The 25,705-nt window shown below is 48.1% G+C and overlaps 1 protein-coding gene across 2 annotated transcripts in view; it reads right to left on the reverse strand.

The window, feature by feature from the left end:
* ANXA6 (annexin A6) overlaps positions 1-17,377 on the reverse strand; it is a 60,323-nt gene extending 42,946 nt beyond the window's left edge. For both annotated transcript variants that reach the window (XM_035288788.3, XM_035288783.3), the window contains exons 1-2: positions 17,255-17,377; positions 6,770-6,813 (exon numbers count right to left, since the gene is read on the reverse strand). In XM_035288788.3, the coding sequence (XP_035144679.1) occupies positions 6,770-6,787 (18 nt within the window). In that variant the 5' untranslated portion in view covers positions 6,788-6,813; positions 17,255-17,377. The remainder of the gene's footprint in view (positions 1-6,769; positions 6,814-17,254) is intronic.
* Positions 17,378-25,705: the final 8,328 nt, after the last annotated feature.

Genomic DNA, 25,705 nt, shown 5'->3' on the forward strand with positions numbered 1-25,705 from the left:
GCACAGTGACAAGGCACTCAATCTGTGCTAGGCCCTACGCTAATGGCTGAGGAACTGGCGAGAAAGGGACCCAATTCTTGTCTTTCACGAGCTCCTGGCCCAGGGGCAGAGAGAGACAAGCACATCAATTACTATAAAGCTCGTAATAAATACACTAAGACAAAAATAAGGTAATGTGGGGAAACAGCAGAGGCTGATCCAGCTGCGGGAAATCAAAAAAGACTCCAAAGAAGAGGGAATTGAGGGTGGCCCACATAGAACTTGCCTTCAAGGAGTGAGAGGTGGAGCAGAGAGAGCCCTGGACTGTCTCCCGTCTCCACCTCCCAGTGTCTGCACTGCAGGACCCCGGCCAGGCCTCTGGAGGCTCTGGTCTCTGCCTGCAGAGGCTGGCTCCTCTGAGGTATGCATGCGTGGGTGTGCAGTTACTATTTAAAGTGCTGACCAGAAAGGAACACAGCCCTTTTCTGCCACCTGGGAATCCCCTGCAACCCGATCACACCCCTGGGGAGAGACGTAAAGAGTAACGCATGCTGAATACCCAGAGCACAGAACCTTGCAAGGAGCTCAGTGAGCACAGGATGGGGGCTTTACTGCCAGTGCTCCCCTTGGCCTTACTTCAGACCTCAGGGCCGGAGCCTGAGAAATTCCTGCTGCCTTCTCCACCCTGGCAGGCAGTTTGATCCAGAAACCTCTGAGAGCAGATATCAGATCCGTTCTGCCCACGGCACAGAAACTGACCAGAGGAGGCACTCAAGTATTTGTCACATGAATAAATGAACAAGAACAAGGAACAACTTCTAAACTGTCCTCCAAGAATTTCACTTCTAAATCCTTTCCTCTTTCTTTCTGGATACCTTTAGCTGAGCAATATCAAAAAAGTATGGATGACAATATTAGCTTCTGGGATGGATGAAGAAACAAGAGGTGGCCATGCGTAGCGGCTCAAGCCACTTTGGGAGGCTCTAGCACTTTGGGAGGCAGAGGCGGGAGGAGGATCACTTGGGGTCGGGAGTTCGAGACTAGCCTGGCCAACATATTTTTCTACTAAAAATACAAAAATTAGCCAGGCATGGTGGCAGGCACCTGTAATCCCAGCTACTCAGGAGGCTGAGGCAGGAGAATCGCTTGAACCTGGGAGGCAGAGGTTGTAGTGAGCCAAGATTGCACCAAAGCACTCCAGCCTGGGAGACACAAGACTGACTATGCCTCAAAAAAAAAAAAAAAAAGAGAAAGAGAAACAAGAAGGCCCAGAGGCTCAGAGGCTCAGAATAATTGCTTTGCAAGGATTCTCAAAGACCTTTTAGTTCAGCTTCTCACTCGGTTCTTGAGTCCATGGAGAACAGCAACTGTCATGAATAGGACAAATCATTCTGCTTAAGAAGAATCGTGGAGCCCCAGCTCTAGCACAGACTTGGCACAGAGGCTGGAAGTAACTGTGACTGGGCTGAATGAGGGAATAGAGACACCTGTGATGGCCCGAGCTCTGAGATGGAGGATGCGGAAGGGAAGCGGTGAAGGGAGACCTCCTGGCACTACATCCCTAGCAGTGTGTCTCCAGCGCCAGGGCCTCCTGGGACCAGAGTAGAAATATTAAGCTTTGAGAGGTGCCACCAGGGTCAGGTCCTCCAGGGTCTGTCCTGGCCCTCTGCAGCTATCCTGTTGCCATGAGTCATGGCTGTTTGTCCTTCCACCTGTCTGGACCAACCTGTCCTAATCCACAGTAACACCAGCCTCCAATCCACTTCAGTCATAGGATGTCCTTCCCACGGCTCACTTGGAATAAGAGAGGGAAATACTTTGAGAACCACAAGCTGAGACCTAAATGAGGATGGTTGGTCTTAATATTACCACCTGTGTCCCAGAAGACCCAGAACAGAGAGGGCAGGTGACATGTCAAGACCACAGGGCAAGTCAGAGGCCCAGCTTGGAAGGGAATCCCAGGCTCTCTCCCTTCCCCTCAGGTTCCATCTGAGGGGGGGCTGGAGATAAGAAGGGACAACCACCACACAGCCCAGTGCTTCCTCCCGGTCAACAAGGCCGTCTGGCCCTCCCTGAATATTCAAGCATTTGAGTTGAATTCAAACACTGCCCTGCACTGTTTGCCTCTATGCCATTTCAACCCTACGTTCAAGGCCCTACACAGGCAGCAATGCAGTCCAATCCATGGCATCCTAAGTGCTTCTCACACTCAGATACTCACTCTTCCAGGGTAGCTAGGGCCAGCCTACCTACCATTCATTCAATCAAACAAAACTTACTGAGAATCTACTAAGTAGATGCTTAGGACCAGGGACCACTAAGAACTCAGAATCTGTTAGAGAAATACATGACAACTCCAACAACAATGCAGTGTGGTGGATATGATGCTAAGGGCAGCAGGGAGCCAGGAGATATTTCCTCTAGAAGCTCTGGGAGGGCAGGGACCATGTCCGTCTTGCTCACTGATGCAATTCTAGCACCAAGCACAGGGCCTGGAGAAATCAAGCACTCACTGAATATTGTTTCATAAATGGATGGATGAGTGACTGTGAATTTATTCCAAGCAGACCAGAGAAGGCTTTCTGGAGGTGATGTCTAAGATAAGTCCTAAACGATGAGCAACAGCTGGCTCCAAGGACTTAGAGGAAAGAGGGGAAAGGTGAAGAGGAAGAAGGCATCACACAGAGGAGATACATGGCGAAGGTCTGGAGGGAAGCAAAGGGCATTCGGGAAAGCCCCGCCCCAGAGTCTCAGTGCTCAGGGCAGATGCTCGGTGTCACTAAAATCATCCACTAGAAGGGGGCTAGGCAAAGAGATGAGGCTAGAAAAGATGATAGGGAGAAACAATTTAGACTCTTGTAATGCTGGCAAGGGCAGCTCTAGCCCTGCTGGACTGGCCTGGGCACAACACCTCAGCCAGGACCTGAGTAAGGCACGGCTCTAGCACGCTGGCGTTGTTTTCTTTATCCATTAAACACAGCTGGCCACTCACAACCCCGTCCCTAGTATTTGGCATTCTTTACTAGGCTGCGCCACGTGACTTGCCTTGTAGATAGATTAAAAACAGTCAAATAGCAGCAGATTTCATATGGTTCCAAGTCTGGTTGATATTTGGGATCTAGAAGATATTTTAACTTGTCTGCTGGGGTGGGGGTGTGTTGGTGGGACAAGCACTAAGATATAGTCTAAGTCCAGATTCTTCAGAGCTCACAGTCAGATGCCCAAAGTCGGTAAGGGCATGGGATTGTAAGCTGCCAGGGAGGGTATGTGGAGAAGAGGGAAGCATGTCTCCAGGATGAAGGGCGGGGGATGAGGCAGCATGCAGCTCCCCTTTCTGACTGCCGCTCCTCCCCCTCCACACTGCTCCCCCTCATACAGTGTGGGTGGTCACAGCAGTGTCTGGGGAAGGCTGAAGTCCATACTGGGGGAAGGCTGCCTAACGACCTACACAAGGCTTGATCAAAACGCTCGCTTAGAGACAAGCTTCTCGAGCAGCAAGCTCAGACTCTGCACAGTTCTCTGCACAGGACTAATATGATCTTCCAAGTGATGGCCTACTAGAGTAGTTGTTCTGGGACCCCACAGGATCATAGCCACTAGAAGCAAAGGTGGGGGCTTAGCCCTGGTCATATTTGGAGACACAGAGACATCCAAGACACAGAGACATTCAAATCATCAAGGCCCAAGCTTCCCACTGTGAGCCATTCTCACACCAACTTTGTGAATTCTGCATCTCTTTTTTTTTTCTTCTTATTATTTATTTATTTATTTTTTTATAGAGACAGGTTGCACCATGTTGGCCAGACTGGTCTTGAACTTCTGACCTCAGGTGATCCACCCACCTCGGCCTCCCAAAGTGCTGGGATTATAGGCGTGAGCCACTGTGCCCAGCCAAATTCTGCATTTCTAAGTGCCACCTGTATAACCGCATGGGCTTTTCACCCACCCCACCCTGACTGCCTGTTGCACCTCTGGCAGACAGGTTCCTGGCTGCAGGAACCCATGATCAAGACAGGGGAGAGCAAAGAAGGGACTTTCCACCCTGAAATATTCAGTAGGTCGTGGGGCCAGCTGGTGAGCAGCCGGGCCCTGGGGCTCTGCGGGGCTGGGCCCCACCCAGGCTGCTGCTGCTGAGGCAGGAGTCCTGGTGGCCTCTCAGGAGCAGAGGCAATGTTCCCAGAGAGACAGGTACCTGTGCAGAACTCCAGCTGAGAGCTGCCTTGACCAGGTTCTGACCCAGAACTCACCTCCATAGCTCCCAGATGTCCCAGGCACAAGCACCTGCCTATCCTGCCCTGTCCTCAAGATGTTTTTATGTTCATTATTGCATTCAAACCCAGAACGTCCATGTGAAATGGAGGCCACAGCGCCATGCCTCCTGGGTCTTCCATGACACCACCCTATCTCTTCATGTCTTTGGGCCTCAAGTTCTCCTCTTCTGAAAGAAGAGATCGGGAGAACAGCACAATAACAATAACTACAGTGGAAGGAACTGGGGGATGACTGGGCCAGAGAAGAGGGAGCAGTTTGCTGTGTGTGTGCACATGTACATATGCATGCATACATTTGTGCGTGTGTTGGGGTACTGGGAGAAACCTGGATTCAAACTGATAATTGAAAGCCGAGCTAATAACTAGAAGCAACAACTTCAGCTCAACGGCAGGGAGGCTTTTCTCACATTTCTCTATTACTGTCTTCTGTAACCCTCATCTCTCCCCCAAACCACTGCACTCCAAGTATCAGATTACTGTTACTCCCTTGAGCACACGGCATTCACTCTCCCTCTAGCCTCTGTCCAGTTGTCCCTACCTAGACCACTCAGCCCCTTGTTCTTCCCCTGAGTAGCTCTCCCTAGGCAGCTTTCCCTCTCTCCTCAACCTAGATGGGGTGCACTCCTGTGTGCCCCCAGAGCTTCTTTACTGCTCCACCAGAACATTGTGCATGGGGGGGTGCCAACTCACCCCGTGGGAGGAGGGTTCCCTAAGGCCCTGCCACCCTGGGACTCGCTTGTAGGAGGTCTGCTGGCACCCGGTCCATGGCCACAAGAAAGCACAGATCCGTCAGGCAGAAGGCAAGGCCCAAGAACACTGGATGAAGGTCCAAAGATCTACACCCCAGGTCCTGGCCTCTCTCATCTCCCAGGGACTGGCCGGTCCGCTGAGATCATCTAGGATCCTGCAATTCAAATGCCTTTCAGGAAGCAGCTCTAGTATCACTACGCATAGCAAATGGGGAACAGCGAAAGTTCCTCCTTGGATTTTTGCCCATAACCAGTAACATTCTCTCCTCCTGGTCACACACAGTACAAGTGGCTCAGAGGGAGGCCACAGCTAGGACTTCTCTGAGGGTAGTGATCCTATATCCTATAACACACTGTGCTCTTTAGAAACCGTGAATATCCTTTAGGCCCAGGTTCACTGGGGGCAGTCATGATGTCAGCGATGGATGGAGTTTTGTTATTACTGAGTTTAACCATTGCATAAGGGGAACATGAGGCCCAAAGACCTCACAGACAGCTTCTGTCTGTGCATTCTGTGGCCAGTAATTCTGGGTTGGGGTAAGGGACAATGGGGCCAAATCCCCTTCTCTTCAAGATCCCCGAGTTTCCTCTCCCTGCAATCCCATCATCACACTGACTGCATTGCTTTCTCCAAGGCCAGCAAACAGACAGCACTCTCAGGCAAACTCCAACAGAGGAGAGTGGGTTTTTTTGTTTTTTGAGACTCAACCTGTAGCCCAGGCTAGAGTGCAGTGGCATGATCTCGGCCCACTGCAGCCTCAGTCTCCTGGGCTCAGGTGATTCTTGCTGCTTAGCCTCCTAAGCAGCTGGGACTACAAGTACATGCCACCATTGTATTTTTTTAGAGACGGATTTCCACCATATTGCCCAGGCTGGTCTCAGAATCCTGGGCTCAAGTGATCTGCCCACTTCAGCCTCCCAAAGTGCTGGGATTATAGGTGAGAGACACCATACCTGGCCTCAACAGAGCAGAGTCGAGGTCAGAGTCCCAGCTCTGACCATGGCCAGAACCCAGTCTCAGCCACATGGGAGTAAAAGTTCTCATGTGCTTTCATTCTATTGCCCAGCAGAGTAATCAGACAGCATGAAAGACCAAGGTTAGAGTCTCCTAAGCCAAGAAAATTCAATGCCATTTGAATGTGGCAGAGAACATTTCCATATCCTGAGCAGAGAAGCCCCTCTATTGCTTTTTTGCCTGTTGAGTATCCATTTCCCTTCCTCAGGCAAAACAGTTCAGGTGGGACCAACTCCACCACTTTGTTCCAAGAAAGAGCAGGTTACCCAGGCCCAGGCAATGAGAATCAAGCCTGAGACTTCCCCTGGAATCATGGGGCATGAGTTATGTTGTTTTCCCTCTAGGCTGCCAAGACAGCAGAATGGAAGCCTGGAGCTGCTGGTGGCTACCGTGCCAATGCAAGGAAGAACCTACTACCCAAGAATGAAGCCACCAGAAGAAGCCCAGCTCACAGAGGCAGAATCTTGACACTATCATTTCAACTCCTGGATGCAACCAGACCTGAAGCCCTGGGCCTCTCTGCCAGGTAAGCCAATACACATCCTTTTCTGCTTAGGATATTGTGAGTTATATTACATTATTGTGACCTGCATCTAAAGAGACATGACTTGTAACAGGAGCAAGCAAAGCCTAAGAACCTTTTCTCCTTTCAAGCTGAAGGTACCAGGGGTCTTTGCAGCAGGTCTAGTGACTCTAGGAGGATCCCAGGCCCAAAGAAGGCAGAGCGCGACCTTCAGGAAAGAGAGGCCCCTTACCTGTGCTGGTTTGGCCATGGTCTCCGGTTCTGCAGCAGAATCCACTGTAGGGAAGAAAGAGCATGTGAGATTCCCCACACCGTGAATCCTCCCCTTTCTTTACCCCGCATTTCCTCCCTCTGCTGTTTTCCAGCTGCCTCCAGCCCTTCAGGTTAAATCAGACCCAATGACCCAGCTCAGAGCCAATCAGGTTTTTTTCAGAAGACAATAGACAGACTAGATGGTGTCCAGACATTCACAGCCGTGTGGGAAAGGGATGTGGAACCCTGAGGGAGTGTGGGCATAGCACTAACCCACCTCTGACCCCTTGACTCCTCCAGACTAGGAAGGGGTACCTGTCTCAGCACTGACTCAGTTAATATAGAAAGCTTTCCACAAATCAGATTCTCCTTTTTTATAGAAGAAAAAGACTGAAGCTGGAACATCACAATATTTGAGCCAAGAGCGCACAGCTCAGAACTGAATTCAACCATTTCCAGATCCCAGAGTCCATACCATCTGCACCATGCATGCCCTCTTTTCAAGTCAACAAGGATGGCTTTAGAACCCAGAGCTTGACCGCCTGCAGATAAGACTCAAAGGGCTTCCAACCACCTGCTGCAATATCTGAAGGACTGTCATTCCTGGACAAGTCAATATGGACTCATTTAGCACCCACTTCAAGTCAAGCACTGCTCTGGGCACTGTGCGTACAGAATTATGAGAGATTGCTTTAACTGTGTTTCTCTGGAGCTTATGCTGTAATGGAAATGAATAACAAATGCATACATCAGGCTGAGATAAGAACTACAGAGAAAAGAGAAGGCTTGGTCAGGAGAGTGACAAAGGATGTAGTCCCAGGTGAAGGGGTCAGAGGGTCTCACAAATGCAACTGGGGCACACCAGGGGGCAGTGCAAGTGAGGAACCACCATGAGCTCAGTATGGCTGACGTGGTAGCAGGGAGCGGGGGTGGTGTGGTAGGATGTAGCGTCTGGGACCAGTGCCTGAGGCCATTGTAAAGACTGGAGTTTTCAGGCTGGTCATGGTAGCCTGGCACTTTGGGAGGCCAAGGTGGGAGGATAATTTGAACCCAGGAGTTCGAGATCAGCCTAGGCAACATATAGTGTTGCCCCCCCACCCAATCTCTATTAAAAAATACAGGCCGGGCACGGTGGCTCAAGCCTGTAATCCCAGCACTCTGGGAGGCCGAGGCGGGTGAATCACGAGGTCAGGAGATCGAGACCATCCTGGTCAACATGGTGAAACCCCGTCTCTACTAAAAATACAAAAACTTAGCAGGGCACGGTGGTGCGTGCCTGTAGTCCCAGCTACTCAGGAGGCTGAGGCAGGAGAATTGCCTGAACCCAGGGGGCAGAGGTTGCGGTGAGCCGAGATCGTGCCATTGCATTCCAGCCTGGGTAACAAGAGCGAAACTCCGTCTCAAAAAAACAAAACAAAACAAAAAAATTAGCTGGATATGGTGGCACACGCCTATAGTTTCAGCTACTCTGGAGGCAGAGGTGGGAGAATTGCTTGAACTCAGGAGGTCCAGGTTGTGGTGAACCAAGATTGCACCACTGCACTACAGCCTGTCTCAAAAAAAAGAAAAAAAGAGACTGGAACACACAGGAAACAGGACACATATCTCATTGAAAATGGTAAGGGCTGGGCATGGTGACTCATGCCTGTAATCCCAGCACTTTGAGAGGCTGGGGAGGGGGGATCACAAGGTCAGGAGATAGAGACCATCCTGGTCAACACGGTCAAACCCCATCTCTACTAAAAATACAAAAAATTAGCCAGGGGTGTTGGCATGCACCTGTAGTCCGAGCTACTCGGGAGGCTGAGGCAGGAGAATCGCTTGAACCCAGGAGGTTGCAGTGAGCTGAGATCTCGCCACTGCAGTCCAGCCTGGTGACAGAGTAAGACTCTGTGTCAAAAAAAAAAAAAAAAAAAACCAACAAAAGAATGGATAAGGAATGGGGCAGAGGGTATCAAGAGACAGGATCTACAGTGAAGGAACAAAGGTATGTTACCTAAAAATAAATGCAAAAAAGAGATGTAACTGACTTGGGAAGGGGAAGAAAGGTGGTGGAGACCTGGCTAATGAGCACTCAGGAGGGCAATAGATGAAAGTTTAACAATCTTCTTTCCTTTGGAGGCTTAGCTTCTAGGAAAACAACAACAACAATCTTCTTAAGACAAGGAGAGGAGAAACAAAGGACCACTACTTTCCACTCTAAGCAGGTCTGGGCAATTTGATCTCTCTTAACAATATCTATATATTGCTTTTTAAAAGTAAACATAACAGAGGCCAGGAGCAGTGGCTTATGCCTATAATCCCAGAACTTTGGGAGACCAAGCAAGGAGGATCACCTGGGCCCAGGAGTTCGAGACCAGCCTGGCCAACATGCTGTCTCTACTAAAAAATATAAAAACTAGCCAGGCGTGATGTTGTATGCCTGTAGTCCCTGCATGTAGGAGGCTGAGGCAGGAGAATCACTTGAGCTGGGGAGGCAGAGGTTGCAGTGAGCAGAGATGGCACCACTGCAACCCAGGCTGGGCAACAGAGCAAGACTCTGACTCAAAAAAGAGAGAAAAAAAGCATACACAACAAACTCAATCAGACTTACTCTACGATTTAGGGGAGATCTTGAAGAGACCGGTCCCTGACCTCAGGTCACAATCCTGCCCTCATTTTGGGATTACTGGTATGACAGTGGGGAAACCCAAAGACCTGGATTCTAACGCTTGTTTTATCACTGATTAGCCATGTGACCATGGGCTTATTGCTCATTATTGAGTTCAGGGTTATCTCAAACACAAAACTGAAGCTTTCCCTTTCCTGCTTTGTAGGGTCACTGGAGGGTAAGACCTAAGTTATGTCAAAGGCAGCACATAAGAGGCCAGGCATGAGACTTGTTCTTAGTAAATAGCAGCATTCATTGTGCTGCTGGGAAGTTGAGGATAGGGGCTCTGTCGTGTTTGTCTCTGTGTCCCCACTGGCTAATTATGAGTCCCCCAAGCTGCGGTCAGCAGAGGACAGTCATCAGATGGGGCTGGGAGTGGAAGGCAGAGGACAGAGCTGCCTGCAAATGCAGCTCAGCTCAGCTCAGCTCAGCTCGAGGAAACTTTGCTGTTTCCCTAGCAACCAGGGGCCCCTTGGTACAACTGTGCAGCTCTCACCAGGAAATGGAAACTGTACCCCCTTTCCAGTGTATGTTGGGGGAGGAGGGGCCCACATCTACCCCAGGATAGGGCTGGAGGCCAGCTCTGGGTTTCCTGGGGGATGGTAGGGGGAGAAAGTGAAGGAAGCCTAAGGCTAGCAGAGAACTAGAGCCTGAATGAGACCAAGGAAGTTAGAAGACGCAGGCAGAGGGAGGGCTGAAGCTGTTACCTCCAGCCTTGAAGCACTTCCTTTGGCCTTGTTGCTGGAATTTTCAGCTGCTAGCTGCAGCCCAGACCCATCTGGAGGAGTGCCCTTTGTCAAGGAGAGATGGCTCCAAGAGGGGCCTGCTACTCTTTGGAAAAATATTCTCAGCTCTGACAGCAGTTTCTGTGTGCCTTGTGTGAGTGCACGGTTCATACGTAAAAAGCAAGCTCCTTCCAGAACTAGATGCTCAGACTGCAGTTCTGAGGGCCAGTCTCCCTACTGATTCCACAGCTCCTCCTCTGAGGGCTCTGGGAAGCTCCTGAGCTAATCATAAATACACCACTTACTCTGGCTTTAAGATGGCTTCTGATCCCTCCCAGAGCAACCCAGACCATACTGCCCAAATTGGCTGGATATTTCACATCCAGTGTTTCAGAATCCCAGAAGGGCCCTTAATAATCCATGACTCCAAGTCCCTCGTTTTCTAGATGGGGTAAAGGCATTTCAGAAAGGGAAAGTGACTTGCCAGGGCCCAGGAAGCAGCCAGCATCTCTGCCTAGCAGCCCTCGATCATAACAAGCCTCCACACAACCGTGGGTCTTGGCTGCAATGAAACACCAGGAAGAGTCCAAAAGAAAAGACTCTGGTTCTGGCACCCAGTCTGCCCCTATGTAACATCAGACAAGACAGGTCCCTCCCTGGACCTTCATTTCTTCATTTCTAAAATGGGGACAATACATCACTCCCTCTTTGGTAGGATCTAGAGTGAGAGGCTTTTAGAGATTTCAACCCAGGATTTTCATAGCAGAGTATCAGTCCTAGGAGGGTTATCTCCCAGGCCACAGGATTCCTTCCCATCTCCTCCCGCCAGTATGCAACTTTCATCATCTTGGTTGAAACAGCTGTTTAAGGCTAGTAAATAGACCTGTGCCTCTTTCCTCCCAGAAACCCAGTTCTCTCAGCTCTAGATGAGATTCACTGTTACGCCTTATCAGGACTGATCACTCCTGAAACCCACTCAGGGGCAAAGTGACCTGGGTGGCTTTGTGCTGCTGTAGCCACCCTTTGGGAAGGCCGAGCAGGGAAGATCACCTGGAGCCAGGAGTTTGAGATCAGCCTGTGGCAGCAGGAAGTGGGGGTGGTGTGGAAGGATTAGGGTCTGGAACTCTTCTGCCTGCAATCCTTTCGCTTGCAATCAATCATGTTTCCTTCCTTCCCCTTTGAGAGCTCCAGGCTGACTCCAGAAGGAACAGCTCACCACTGCCCAACCACAGAGATGTGGATAGGGAAAGGGTTTTGTCCAAGTCATGTGAAGGCATGGGCTCTGAGGCACAGATGTTGCCCAGCAGTGTGTGATTTAAGTAAGTTACTTAAACTGAATCTCAATTCCCACGTCTGCAAAATACAGATAGAAATATCTATATGTACAGAGAAATAAATGAAATAACAGGTGAAAAACACTTAGCACAGTGCTTGGCACACAGTAAAGGCTCAAGAAATGGTGGCTTTTATTACAATAAGCCCAAACATTTGCAATGGAGGCAATGTGGCATTCGAATGAATGGAGGCTTTGTGGTCAGTGCCCAAGTTCAAATCCTGACAATGAAAATTCCTAGCTCAGTAACTTGGGCAAGTTATAGAATTTCTCTGGCTCAGTTTCTTCATCTCTGAAATGACAATCTCGTAAGGTGTTTGTGAAGATTCAATGAAGGCAGGTAAAATACTTAGCATGGCCAGGTGCAGATTAAATGTTTAGTAAGTGGTGACTTCTGTTGCCACAACTGTCATTATTAGAGCAGTGATCTCCAAAGTGGGGTACTGGGTATGACAATCCACTGGGGTACAGGACAATAATATCACCACTTGCCAAATGTTTTACTCTTGCCCTATTATGTCCCATTTTTTTTTTTTTTTTTTTTTTTAAGATGGGGTTTCACCATGATGGCCAGGCTGATCTTGAACTCCTGACCTCAGGTGATTCACTCACCTTGGCCTCCCAAAGTACTAGGATTACAGGCGTGAGCCACCGTGTCCACAATGTCCCATTTTTATGTTTGTTATATAAAGAAAATATGGCCAGGATAAGAACAAGCATTTCTGTCCTCAAAGGTAGCTTGGGCTGCGGAGGAACAGAGTGCACTTTTGCGGGAAAGGAGATGTTGAGTGTTAGCAGGTGAAACCAGGTGTGCTGGGAGGGCAATTTAAGAAAAAAGAAATAATATGAAAAATCGTGCAAAAAACCACCCACCCAGACCTCTGCCTCAGGGGAGTGCCTGAGGGCCTACAGCCTGAGCCACAGCACTCCTTTGCGCACAAGTCTCCAGTGTTGTCCCTTCAAACTGGGCCTCTAAGCTCAGCAGCCAACGCCCTTGGTTCTCCTTCCTGACTTCTCTGCCATCACCACCTTCCTCTTCACCCTCTCTCCCCTGCTAAACCAGGAATGCCTTCCACCAATTTTTTTATCCAGCTTTCTAGAATCTATATCAGCGCTTCTCAATTCTAGCTTAATTAATATAACCTGGGGAATTTTTCAAAATTACCGAAGATTTAAGGTCAACCCTTAGAGATGCTGAATCAACCGCTGGGGTGAGGCCTGGGCTTTGGTAATTTCTAAAAACTTTCCTAGGTGATTTTAATGTGCAGCCAAGGAGGCTGAGAACCACTGTTATCTGCTGGATTCAAATGCCACCTTTTCTTTTTTCTTTTTTTTTTTTGAGACTGAGTTTCGCTGTTGTTACCCAGACTGGAGTGCAATGGCATGATCTCGGCTCACCGCAACTTCCGCCTTCTGGGTTCAAGCAATTCTTCTGCCTCAGCCTCCCGAGTCGCTGGGACTACAGGCGGGCACCACCATGCCCAGCTAATTTTTTTATTTTTAGTAGAGACGGGGTTTCACCTTGTTGACCAGGATGGTCTTGATCTCTTGACCTTGTGATCCACCCGCCTCGGCCTCCCAAAGTGCTGGGATTATAGGCGTGAGCCCAATGCCACCTTTTCTACCAAGCCAGAAGGTATTTCTCCCTTGAGTGCTCCAAAACCACCTTGATCTGACTGGCTTCGGTCAACCACTGTGGATTTACCATTTCTCTGTTAGATAGGGGCTGCTAGCCTCCAAGGTATTATGGGAAAATACCTGTACTTCAAAGGAAACCCCTCTAGGTTGTCTGACTCTAGACTCTCATTGTCTTTGAGCTACTTTACAGCTCAGAAAGTTGCAGATAATTGATGGTAACACAAAGTAATTCTAACATATACTGCTTGCCCTATCTGGTAAAGGTCCAACTGATTTCCCACTGTCTCAGGTAGAAAAAGCAGTTTTGTCTCTAATTGCACATTTCTTTCAATACAAAGGTGTCTTTTGAGCTGGTTATAACATCTGACTGGTGCAGTCATTGATTACTAAGTAGATCAACACATGATCATTTTTGTATCTGTATGAGTCATAATTTTACCCTTTTTAGAAAATTACCATATTTGCCTCTTTGCTGCACCCCTCCCACAGGGCGTGGCTCTAACAGATGGTTGGGGTAAAATGGACTAAGTGGCTTTCATGCTTTATTTAGTGACCTCAGCACATGGAACCATCTACTAGTGGTTTTCAAACCGTGCTTTACTCCTCTTTCGGTAACCAGCAGAGAAGCTAGAAAGGTCAGGTCATTTACGCAGCATCATAAGAAAATCAGTCATGAAGTAGGGGCTTGTTTTTCAACAAACACTCATTTGAGCACCTCCTACAAACTAGGCCCACTGGTAGAAGTTGGGGTCAAACAGAAAATGAGACAGACAGGCTCCTGGCCCTACAAAACTGGTGATGTTGTGATGTCATGTGGCAGTATGCAGCGTATCTATCTATATATTTTGATCCTATACAGAACCAGTAACCCAAGAAAAATTGAGTATTTACCGTGATAAACAGAAATATACCTTTGAAATACGACATTAAAAGTACCTGTAATAAGGAGTCCAATAGTTTCTTCCTGTACTCCCAAAAGATTATCTTCAGTGCTTCCTGGGGTGTATCCATCCCACTTTGAAGGCCCCTGGCCTATAAAATCTAGGTCCTTCCCTAATTCCCCTTTCTTGATGGCTTCTCCCCTCACCTGCAGGAAGACACCTTGATTCCGATGAAGCCAGGGTAAATGCCATCCCTGGCCCTATGCGTGGGCACGCCTCCAGCTTGAGGCACTCGGGTTTCTTAGAGAGCAGTGTTTTTTCCTTTTCTGACCCAGAACCATTGATCCTAGAGCACGGCAAGGCCTCAGGAGACCATCTGTCTGCCTCAGGAGTGGACTAGTCTAGCCTAGGGTTGAATCCCAGCTCAGGTCATTTTTGTGAGAGGCAGCAAAGTCGTGTCTCACAGTATACAGGCTGGAGCCAGACTGCCTGAGACTGAAGCCTGAGGGTGATATTTAGTAGCTGTGTGGTGTTGTGCAAGTATTGAACCTCTCTGGGCCTGTTTCATATGTATAATTTTTTTTAATGGTGGGATAAAAATAGCAACTCCCTCATGGGAGTTATGATGAGGATGAAAAAATTTAAGACAAGTCTAGTGCTTAGAAGAGGACCTGGCACACAGGAAGCACTATATTAGATAAGTGTTTGTCATGATTATTTCTTCCTCAAACTTTTGAGGGCTGGAGTGTCCACATCTGCGAAATAACAGTATCTAACATGTCAAGGGTCCAGCCAAGGCCTGGCAAGTTGCAAGGGTTCAAGAAAGTGGATACCATTTTATTGTTATTATTTAAGGAGAACCAGGACATGTGTTTTTCAGAAGAGGAACCTGAAGCTCAGGTCGCCTGCCTTCTCAAGCACCACACCCCTTTGAGATAACAGCAGCACTTTCACATCTGCCATCTTATGGCCTCATGAAGGTATCAGTCTCATCCTCATTTTACAGATAGGTGGGACGTCCAAGGAACCTATGCACAGTCCCTCCTCCATAGCCAGGCTCTGTGGGGGCTTCTCAACTCCAGGAGGAAAGGGAATGAGGCTGGATTCCAAGGCAAGTTTACAGGCATAAAGACACCCCTCCGACTCCCGCTCCTCTATTGGCAGGAGAGAAGGGGTACTGCATGCTCAGGAATCGTGGTAGAGACCACATCCTGTGTTTTGGCACCACCCAGGAAGTATGTTGGAGAGGCTGGGTGGGGTGAGGCTGGTGACTCCACTGGGCCTCCCCAGAAAATCCTAGAATGGTAGAGCAAGTATCATTCAGACCCAACCCATTTTATTCATACCAGTAGGGTGTCCTGGGTACATGTCCTATCCCTGTAGAGAGGAAGGGGCTAAGCCTCAGAGGGGTAGTAGGTGTGCCCAGGGAACCTAGCTGGTTAGTGGCAGGGCAGGGGCTGGGTCTGAGGCTGGATCCTGGCGGCCCAGGGCTCCCTCTGGGTGCTGCAGTGCAGATGTGCCAGTCACTGGCAGCTACCCAGCACTGCAGTCTCTCCCACCTGGCCCCCTCAAGAGCCCAGGCTTTGGACTTTGCTGCCCCTCCTCTGCACGCTCACATCTACATTTTGCCCCAGCAACAGCTGTGGCGCTTATCCAGAAACTGCAAATATTTTCTGTATCTCAGCAAAGGCAGCCTTAGGAACAAAGGGTAGATAAGGCAAAGAAAGATGGATGAGTGATTGTCACAGCTGCAGAGGGGGATGAAAGCCTCTGCCTCCAGCCCTACCCGGCCCCACCCAACTCCCAGAATCCTAAATCTTAGAACAGTTGAATCCTAGAATGTCTGCCCTGGAAGTGGCAGCCAGCTCAGCAGACTCTGCTCCAGATGGGGCACAAAGACCTGGAGAAAAGGGCTTGTTCAGGAAGCCCCAGCACACCTGGACAGTAACCGGGCTTGCCACTGACCCCAGGCCAGTGCGCTCTGCATGGCTCAGGACCTGCCTGCTAGAAGGTCAGGGTCCACAGGGGCTGAAACTGGGGCGGTCATTCACTTCATCACAAAGGGCTAAGCAGGTCAGGATATCCCGGCTGGGTCAGTGGGAGCAATTCCAAGCATGTTTTGGACAAGGGGAAAAGAATAATGGAGGGAAAAGGGCGGACTCTTGGGGGGGAAACCAGAGTCCTTTCACAAACCCAGGAGCCATATGTCCAAATTTGGAATTGTCAGAGAAGACCCACTAGAATCTAGGGAAAGAAGAAAGGGGGAGGAAGCCACAGTCAGATTAGTTTTCCCAAAGGACCTCCTGTCCCTTCTCCCTGTAGGGCCTACAAGGGTTGTGCCAGGCTTCCTAAACCTATCAAGATTCCCAAACCTGCAGTTATTCTTGCAGCTGACAAATAAATCAATTTTCAAAGCCATTGTTTCCTTTGAAAGAGATGGGGTTTCTCAACTCTGGACTTGGAGGAGGAAATCCAGGATGAGAGAGGGAAAGCCACCGGCTCAAGGTCACACTGCAAGAGGTGCTGGGATTCTGGTTCAGGGGTATTTTGTCCCCATGCTTGTATATGGGGAATCATCTGAAGCCCCCAAACGTTAGGAAGGCCTAGACCGATTACGGGAAGCAGAAAGAAGGGTAGTGCCCCGGCCTCACCATCGGAGGCCTCGGAACCCCATTGGGAGACTCCATTCATAGACAAGCAATGGCCCAAAGGGGATGGAGTCCATGGGGCCCGGAAGTTTGGACGGCCATACGTCCTCCCAAGACACCACACACAGGTTTTTATAAGCAGCTGGAGGGTCCAGTGCTTCCTGCTCTCAGTCTTGGGTCTCAGCCACACCCTTCTCTGAGGGTCCTTCGAATGGCATCCAGCTGCCCCAAACCCCGGACCTTCAAAGTCTCTTGAGCCCCCCAAGTTAAGGCCAGCAGGACCAGCCACTGGCTCAGCTCCAGCGCCCCCTGCCCTCGACCAGACCCTCTGCAGCGCCAGGACTCCCCCCACCTTCCTGTCCCCTCCCCTCCCCCAGCCAGGGCCCCCTCCGCCCCGTCTCCAGATTTGCTCTGCTGCGCTCCCCAGACACACCCAGTTCGCGACACTCTCGGGTTACCGCGCCCTCCCATCCCCGCTCCTGGCGGGGGCACCGATCATCTGGTGACTGTGCATTTATTGCTTATGTCCCTGCAGCCCCCGGGAGGGGGGTTTCCTGAGCGACTCCCCTCTCCAACCTCAGCACACTCACCGCGCGGCGGAGGCCTCGGGTCGCGGACGGACGCACGGGCGCACTGACTCGAGGACGCGGCGCTCGCTGGATCGGAGCCCGTTAGCCCAGCATCAGCTGCAGCGCGGGGCGGGCAGGGAAGACAGCCGTGGGCTCCGGGCCGGACACGTGGCGCGCAGGAGCCAATCCGAGGCGCCCGCCTTCCTCCTCCACTCCACCCCTCCTGCTCCTTCGCGCATGGAATCTTAGAATGTCACCAGCCCGTGGGGCCCGCTGGGAGAACCTCGTCAGTTCCCAGTCCCCGGACCTGAGAAGGGGTAGGGGCTTTGGCCAAGGTCACGTGGCCCTTCCGGGCTAGAAGTCAGGGCTCCTGACTCACGGTTCTGGACACTTTCCCGCAAATTCTTACAACTCACCAAAGCTTTGTCAAGAAACAGAAAATTGAGGTTTTCCAGGGGCACTTTATATGCCTGATCAGATTCCGTGCCTCAACAGCCTCATCAGATCGGTGACATTATTTACCCACTTTCAGAAGGACAGCCCAGTCCAGTTCCTAAACCCAGGTCACATAGCTAGTGGATTGCGCAGGCATGCTCCTTCGTGCTCTGGGAAGCCGGGGAAGGCAGACAGGGAGACCAGCAGTCATAATCCCACTCTAGAACATGTAAAACTGATAAATTCTGAGAATACAGAGGAAATTGAGGATTATTGTCTCCAGGGGATTTGTAAGGAGGAGAGCAGAACTAGATAGATAGTTGTGGCAGGAGTGTTCCAGGCAGAGAAAACTGCTGGAGCAAATGCCCTACCAGGAGGCGAACCGGCGCCTCGGAGGATCAGCAAGGGGGCCAGTGTGGCTGGAGTGGAGTGAGTCCCCGGAGGGAGAGGAGAGATAAAAGGGACCCAGTCAGGTGAAACCTCTGGGGCCTTTGTAGGCACTCCATCTTTTACTCTGAGTCAACTGGGGAGCCATTGCAGGATATTGAGCAAAGGAAGGACATTACTATTTTTGGGTAGATGAAATCCACATAACATAAAATTAACCATTTTAAAGTGAACAATTCAGTGGCATTTTGTACAGTCACAATGTTGTGCATCCACCACCTCTATCTAGTTCCAAAACGTTCTCATTAGGGAAAAAGAAAATCCTATACCCATTAAGCAGTCACTCCTGACTTCCCCTTACCCCTAGTCTCTGGCAACCACCAATGTGCATTCTGCCTCTATGGACGTGCCTATTCTGGATATTTCATATAAATGGAATCATATGTGGCTTTTTGTGTCTGAGTTCTTTCATGTGATGTTTTTGAAGTTCATACACACTGTAGCATGTAACAGCACTTCATTTCTTTTTTTTTCTTTTTTCTTTTTTAGATGGAGTTTCACTTTTGTTGCTCAGGCTGGAGGGCAATGGTGAGATCTCGGCTCACTGCAAACTCTGCCTTCCACCTCCAGGATTCAAGCGATTCTCCTCCTCAGCCACCAGAGTAGCTGGGATTACAGGCATGCACCACCACGCCCGGCTAATTTTTTTTTTTTTTTTTAATTAGAGATGCTGTTTCACCATGTGAGTCAGGTCGGTCTTGAACTCCTGACCTCAGGTGATCCCCCTGCCTTGGCCTCCCAAAGTGCTAGAATTACAGGTGTATGCCACTGCACCCGGCCCAGAACTCCATTCCTTTTTGTGGCTGAATAATATTTCATTGTGTAAGTACACCATATTTTGTTTATTCATCCATCTGTTGATGGATAGCGCATTGTTTCCCCCTTTTGGCAATTGTGAATAGTGCTGCTGATGAATATTTGTGTACAAATACTTATTTGAGTACCTGTTTTCAATTGTCATTGTGTATTTATCTAGGAATGAAATTGCTGGATCATATAGCAATTCTACATTTAACTTTTTGAAGAACTGCCAAACTTTTTTCAGAGTGGCTGCAATATTTTATATTCCCACCAGCCATGTCATGTATGAGGCTTTTGATTTCTCCAGATCCTTGCCAACGCTTGTATTTTACTTTTTAAAAAGTTGTACCTGGCAAGGCACAGTGGCTCATGCCTGTAATACCAGTACTTTCGAAGGGCTGAGTGGATGGATCATTTCGGCCCAGGAGTTCAAGACCAGCCTGGACAACATGGCGAAATTCCATCTCTACAAAAAATTAGCTGGTGTAGTGGCACATGCTTGTAATCCCAGCTACTTAAGAGGCTGAGGTGGGAGGCTCCCTTGAGGCTGGGAGGTCGAGACTTCAGTGAGCCATAATCTCACCACTGCACTCCAGCCTGGACCACAGAGTGAGACCTTGTCTCAAAAAAAAAAACCCCAAAAAACAAAAAACTTGTGCTCTAGTCATTATGAAGTGGCATCTATAATTGTGGTTTTGATTTGCATTTCCCTTTGCTCATTTTTTTAATTGGGTTGTTTGTCTCCTTTGTTGTTAAGTTATATGAGTTCTTTATATTTTCTGGATAAGACTTTTTTTTTTTTTGAGATGGAGTCTTGCTCTGTTGCCCAGGCTGGAGTGCTGTGGTGCCATCTCAGCTCACTGCAGCCTCTGCTTCCCGGGTTCAAGCAATTCTCCCTGCCTCAGCCTCCTGAATAGCTAGGATTACAGACACCTGCCACCATGCCCAGCTAATTTTTGTATTTTTTAGTAGAGCTGGGTTTTCACCATGTTGGCCAGACTGGCTTTGAACTCCTGACCTCAGGTGATCTACTCACCTTGGCCTCCCAAAGTGCTGGGATTACAGGTGTGAGCCACTGCACCCGGCCAAGACATATTTTTTAAAATATCACTGAAGACTCCTGTGTTGAGAATGCTGAATACCATTGGGGGGAAGAGTAGAAGAAGGGGATCTGCTAGGAGATTTTGAAATAACCCAAGCAAGAGATGATGGTGGCTCAGCCAGGCTGGTATAAATGCAGGTGGGGGAAGTGGCTGGAGACGGGATGTATTTGAAGGTTGAACCTGATTTCTGGAGAATTCCAATCCAATGATGTGAGGTGAGAAAGAGAGTCAAGAATGACTTCAAGAATCCTGGCCTGAGCCACTGGAAGGATTGAGTTACTATCAACTGAAATGAGCAAGGCTGCAGGAAAAGCAATTTTTGGAGTTAGAAGTGGGGAAAAAGATCCGGAGTTCACTTTTTTTTTTTTAACCAGTTTGTTTAACATTCTATTAGACACCCAATAGATGTCAAATAGGCAGTTGACTAGTCAAGTCTGGAGTTCAAGAGATGAGACCTCAAGGGAGAAGAGAACTAAATATCTAGTCCTAATTCAGGAAAGGGGGTCAGGCCGGCAGGATCAAGGGAAAGCAAAAAGAGAAAGCAGATAAGCTATAAGTCTGCCTTTCTTCGTGGTCCAGGTATGCCTAGCCCTCCTGTGCAAATAACTCATGATCTTATCTGCACCCAGCTATCACTAGACCCTCGGCTGATAGAAAAATACATGCAAGCTCCCTGTACTCTTGGTGTTATTGGTACTGCACAAAGCCCTCTTTGGCACACAGCACAAGCATTATCCTCCACAATTCCCAGCAAGCCTTTGTTTTCTAGCAGTTAGCTTCTGTTTTGCTAACTTGCCTGTTGTACCCTTGCAACATATTTTCATATTCTTGCTAATAAATCTGCCTTTCTTTACCTGCAACTACCTTGATAATTCTTCTTTCTGCCTGTACCAGCCCCAAATAGTTGCTGATCATGCACGACACTAAAGATCAAGTCTGAGACACTCTTATGTTACGAGTTGGGGAGAGGCCGGGCCTGGCGGCTCATGCACTTTGGGAGGTCGAAGTGGGTGAATCATTTGAGGGCAGGAGTTCAAGACCAGCTTGACCAAAATAGCTAAACCCCATTTCTACTAAAACCACAAAAGATTAGCTGGGCGTGGTGGTGCATGCTGTAATCCCAGATACTTGGGAGGCGGAGGTAGGAGAATCACTTGAACCCAGGAGGTAGAGATTGCAGTGAGCTGAGATGGTGCCATTGCTCTCCAGCCTGGAAGACAGAGTGAGACTCTCAACAAAATAAAATAAAATAAATTTTAAAAAAGAGTTGGGGAGAAGGAAAGAATTCAGCAAAGGTGACTGGGAAGAAGATTGTAGTAAGAGGGGAGGAAACTACCCCAGGAGAATGTGAAAGCCAAGTGAAAAACAAGGGAGTGATCAGTTATGTCAAATGCTGCTTTTAGGTCAGGTAGGACAGGGTCTACGAATTTATCATTGGATTGAGCAATGTGAAAGCCAACATATCTCTTGCAGTGAATTGCAGAATGTGGGAGGTAAAAGCCTCATAGGAACTGGTGTAAGACAATAAGTGTAAACTACTTAATCCAGGAGTTTTGCTGCAAAGGCCAGCGAGGGAATGAGGCAGTGTCTGGCAAGGGAATTGGTGTCAAGAGAAGGGTATTTGTTTGATTTTTTTAATGATTGAAGACGTAACAGCATATTTGTATGCTGGTGGGAATTATCAGATAAAAAGTTAAAAATTGGCCAGGGTGTGGTGGCTCACACCTGTAATACCAGCAGTTTGGGAGGCTGAGGTGGTCAGATCACCTGAGGTCAGGAGTTTGAGACTAGCCTGGCCAACATAGTGAAACCCCATCTCTACTAAAAATACAAAATTTAGCTGAGTGTGGTTGCGGGCACCTTGAGAACTGCTTGAACCTGGAAGGTGGAGGTTGCAGTGAGCCATGATTGTACCACTGCACTCTAGCCTGGGCGACAAGATCAAGACTCCATCTAAAAAAAAAAAAAAAAGAAAGAAAGTAAAAAATTGATGGTGGGCCGGGCATGGTGGCTCACGCCTGTAATCCCAGCACTTTGGGAGGCCGAGGTGGGTGGATCATGAGGTCAAAAGATCGAGACCATCCTGGTCAACATGGTGAAACCCTGTCTCTACTAAAAATACAAGAAAATTAGCTGGGCATGGTGGCGCATGCCTGTAATCCCAGCTACTCAGGAGGCTGAGGCAGGAGAATTGCTTGAACCCAGGAGGTGGAGGTTGCGGTGAGCTGAGATCGCGCCATTGCACTCCAGCCTGGTTAACAAGAGCGAAACTCCGTCTCAAAAAAAAAAAAAAATTTGATGGAGGAGAGAGAAAGGAGAATTCCTGCAACAATGTTCGGAGAGAGGATGGGAAGGAGTATATAAGAGTTAGGGCTATTTGTATTCCTAATTTGCAATAAAAGTAAAATTTTAGTGATCTGAAATTTTTGATCTTTGCCCAAATTCAGCCCAGGTGACTGAGGCAGGATTGAAAGCCAGATTCCCTTGACTGCAGAGCCGAGGGCCTTAACTCCTGAGCTTCAGCAGCAAGTAGGAGTAAAGACTAATATGCTGCTCATTCTCTTTGAGCTAATCATCAGGTATAGGACTCAATCCTAAGAAAATAATTTAAAATACAGAGGAAGCTGCAGGCCCAACACTGTTTTGTTGTTGCTGTTGTTGGAGAAAGGGTCTGTCTCACTCTGTCACTCAGGCTGGAGTGAGGTGGTGTGATCATGGCTCAACTGCAGCCTTGACCTTCCCAGGCTCAGGTGATCCTCTCACCTCAGCCTCGCAAGTAACTGGGACTACAGGCATGTGCTTTTCTGGTAGAGATGTGTATTTTTTGTAGAGATGGCATGTCACCATCTTGCCTAGGCTGGTCTTCTCGGCTCAAGCCATCCTCCCGCCTCAGCCTCCCAAAATGCTGGGATTACACCAGCATTGGTATAATGTGAGCCACCATGCCAGCATTTTTTTTTTCTTTTTTTGACATGGAGTTTTGCTTTGGTTGCCCAGGCTGGAGTGGAATGGCACAACCAGCTCACTGCAACCTCTGCCTCTTGGGTTGGAGTTGGACCAAACTGGACCAAATGGCAGTTCTTTTTTTAGTTCTTTAAGGAATCTCCATACTGTTTTCCATAGCGGTTATACTAGTTTACCTTCCTCTACCTGCAGCAACACTGTATTTTTTAAGTGCAAAAGGAAGAAACCTACACCTCCAGAAGCTGTGAAATTGCAAGCAAGCCAGTGTCACACAGCCTTGCTTCTAGGTGAAAACAAACGCTGGAAGGAAGCAAACATCGGTTGGAAACACGTGAAGATGACATCATCTTTCTGGCACTTCCCAGGCCCCTTCCTCTGTGGAGTGGCCCATCTACAGGTGTCTGTAAGGGAGACAGCGTGGTGCTGTGATTTGGGCTGGAACAATGGACTGAGAGTCCAGATTTTCTCACTTCCCTTGTCAGGGATGTAGTTTCTCTGATTCTAGGAGAAGAAAGTTCAAGATCTCCCAATTGCCCTCTGGGGAAGCCGGAAATGGTCAGATATTGCCAACTGCTGGCAAGCTCCAGCTCAGCCTGGCTTCTGTCAGGAGAAGGTGTGCATTCCCAGAGATGGGTTTCACTTTAACCTCACTAGAGGAAGGGACCCTCTAGTGAGGGTCTGTTCAAATGACTACATGGAAGACCCCCTCCTCCACAAGAAAGTCCCCTTAAGACCTCTCTCAGTGTCTGGAACTCCTCCATAAGGATTGAGGATTGTTTATTTTTGTAAGAGAGAAAATAAGGAGATTCTACCTACTTGGCATGAAACAAATTCTTTTCTACTATGAGATCTCAGCAACAGGAGCCCAAGTTGTATGATGGCAGGGGCCACTGTGAAACAGCTGCAATTAGAAAAAGCAGGGTCGCACAGTGTTGTACGGAACAGCCTTTAAATTTAAAAGAAAATGAACGAAAAAGCCCTGGGTTTCTGGTTCCACCATATTCTAGTTCAGTGACTATGGACCATTTATTTATTTTTTGTCTGAGTTTCTGTCAGCTCAGTTATAATAATGGATATTATAAAAGTGTACACCTTGCAAGATTGTTATTGAAATGCACTGATATGACAACAAATCATTTAGCAGCAACTAGCACATAATAATGAGAATAAATATGAACATGACTATTAATTTGAGGGATGAAGTCTTGGCCCATTCATAAGAGATGAGAGCTAGTTCTAGCTGGGTTCTAGCACCTTGCTCTTGAGTTTTGTTTGTTTCTATATGTACAGAGAGGGGAATGGGAATGAATTATCTCTTACGATTCTTTTTGTGTTTATACATGATGATTTTGAGTCTCTAACAATCTAAGAGTCCATTTGCTGGTTGAAGAGTCTGTTTCAAGATTCTATGACTTTGAGGTCCTCTTTCTAGAATTCCAGAGTTCTATAACTCATTCAAAACTCTACTGAAAGGTTCTATTTGCACAAGTTATTCCCTCTGCATGGAATGAAAGTTCTTCTAAGACCAGAAGAGTTTGCCTCACTAGCTCTTAGTGCACATTTCACCTTAAATAGCACTTTTCAGAAATTCTTTCCTAATTCATCCTCCAATGTCTTTTATTTTTGTTTTATTGTTATTATTTTTTAAGCTTTTTTTTTATTGCATTTTAGGTTTTGGGGTACATGTTCAGGACATGCAAGATAGTTGCATAGGTACACACGTGGCAGTGTGATTTGCTGTCTTCCTCTCCTTCACCTATATCTAGCATTTCTCCCCATGCTATCTCTCCCCAACTCCCCACCCCCTGCTGTTCCTCCCCTATTTCCCCCCAACAGACCCCAGTGTGTAGTGCTCCCCTCCCTGTGACCATGTGTTCTCATTGTTCAACACCCTCCTATGAGTGAGAATATGCGGTATTTCATTTTCTGTTCTTGTGTCAGTTTGCTGAGAATGATGGTCTCCAGGTTCATCCATGTCCCTACAAATGACACGAACTCATCGTTTTTGATGGCTGCATAATATTCCATGGTGTATATGTGACACATTTTCCCTGTGCAGTCTATCATCGATGGGCATTTGGGTTGGTTCCTGGTCTTTGCTATTGTAAACAGTGTTGCAATGAACATTTGTGTGTATTTGTCCTTATAGTAGACTGATTTATAGTCCTTTGGATATATACCCAGTAATGGGATTGCTGGGTCAAATGGAATTTCTATTTATAGGTCCTTGAGGACTCGCCACACTGTCTTCCACAATGGTTGAACTAATTTACACTCCCACCAGCAGTGTAAAAGTGTTCCTATTTCTCCACATCCTCTCCAGCATCTGTTGTCTCCAGATTTTTTAATGATCGCCATTCTAACTGGCGTGAGATGGTATCTCAATGTAGTTTTGATTTGCATTTCTCTAATGACCAGTGATGATGAGCATTTTTTCATATGTTTGTTGGCCTCATGTATGTCTTCTTTTGTAAAGTGTCTGTTAATATCCTTTGCCCACTTTTGAATGGGCTTGTTTGTTTTTTTCTTGTAAATCTGTTTTAGTTCTTTGTAAATTCTGGATATCAGACACATACACCTCTGCAAGCCCTTGGGAGCCCTTTGTGATGTCACCTGATGCATCCCCAGAAGTGTTTTCTTCCAAACAGGAACTGAGTATTTTATGAATGCTTCATTTTTTTCCTCTTCGAACAGGAATCTTTGCCTACATGAACTACAGAGT

This window comes from Callithrix jacchus, chromosome 2, assembly GCF_049354715.1.
Source record: "Callithrix jacchus isolate 240 chromosome 2, calJac240_pri, whole genome shotgun sequence".
NCBI classification, from domain to species: domain Eukaryota; kingdom Metazoa; phylum Chordata; class Mammalia; order Primates; family Cebidae; genus Callithrix; species Callithrix jacchus.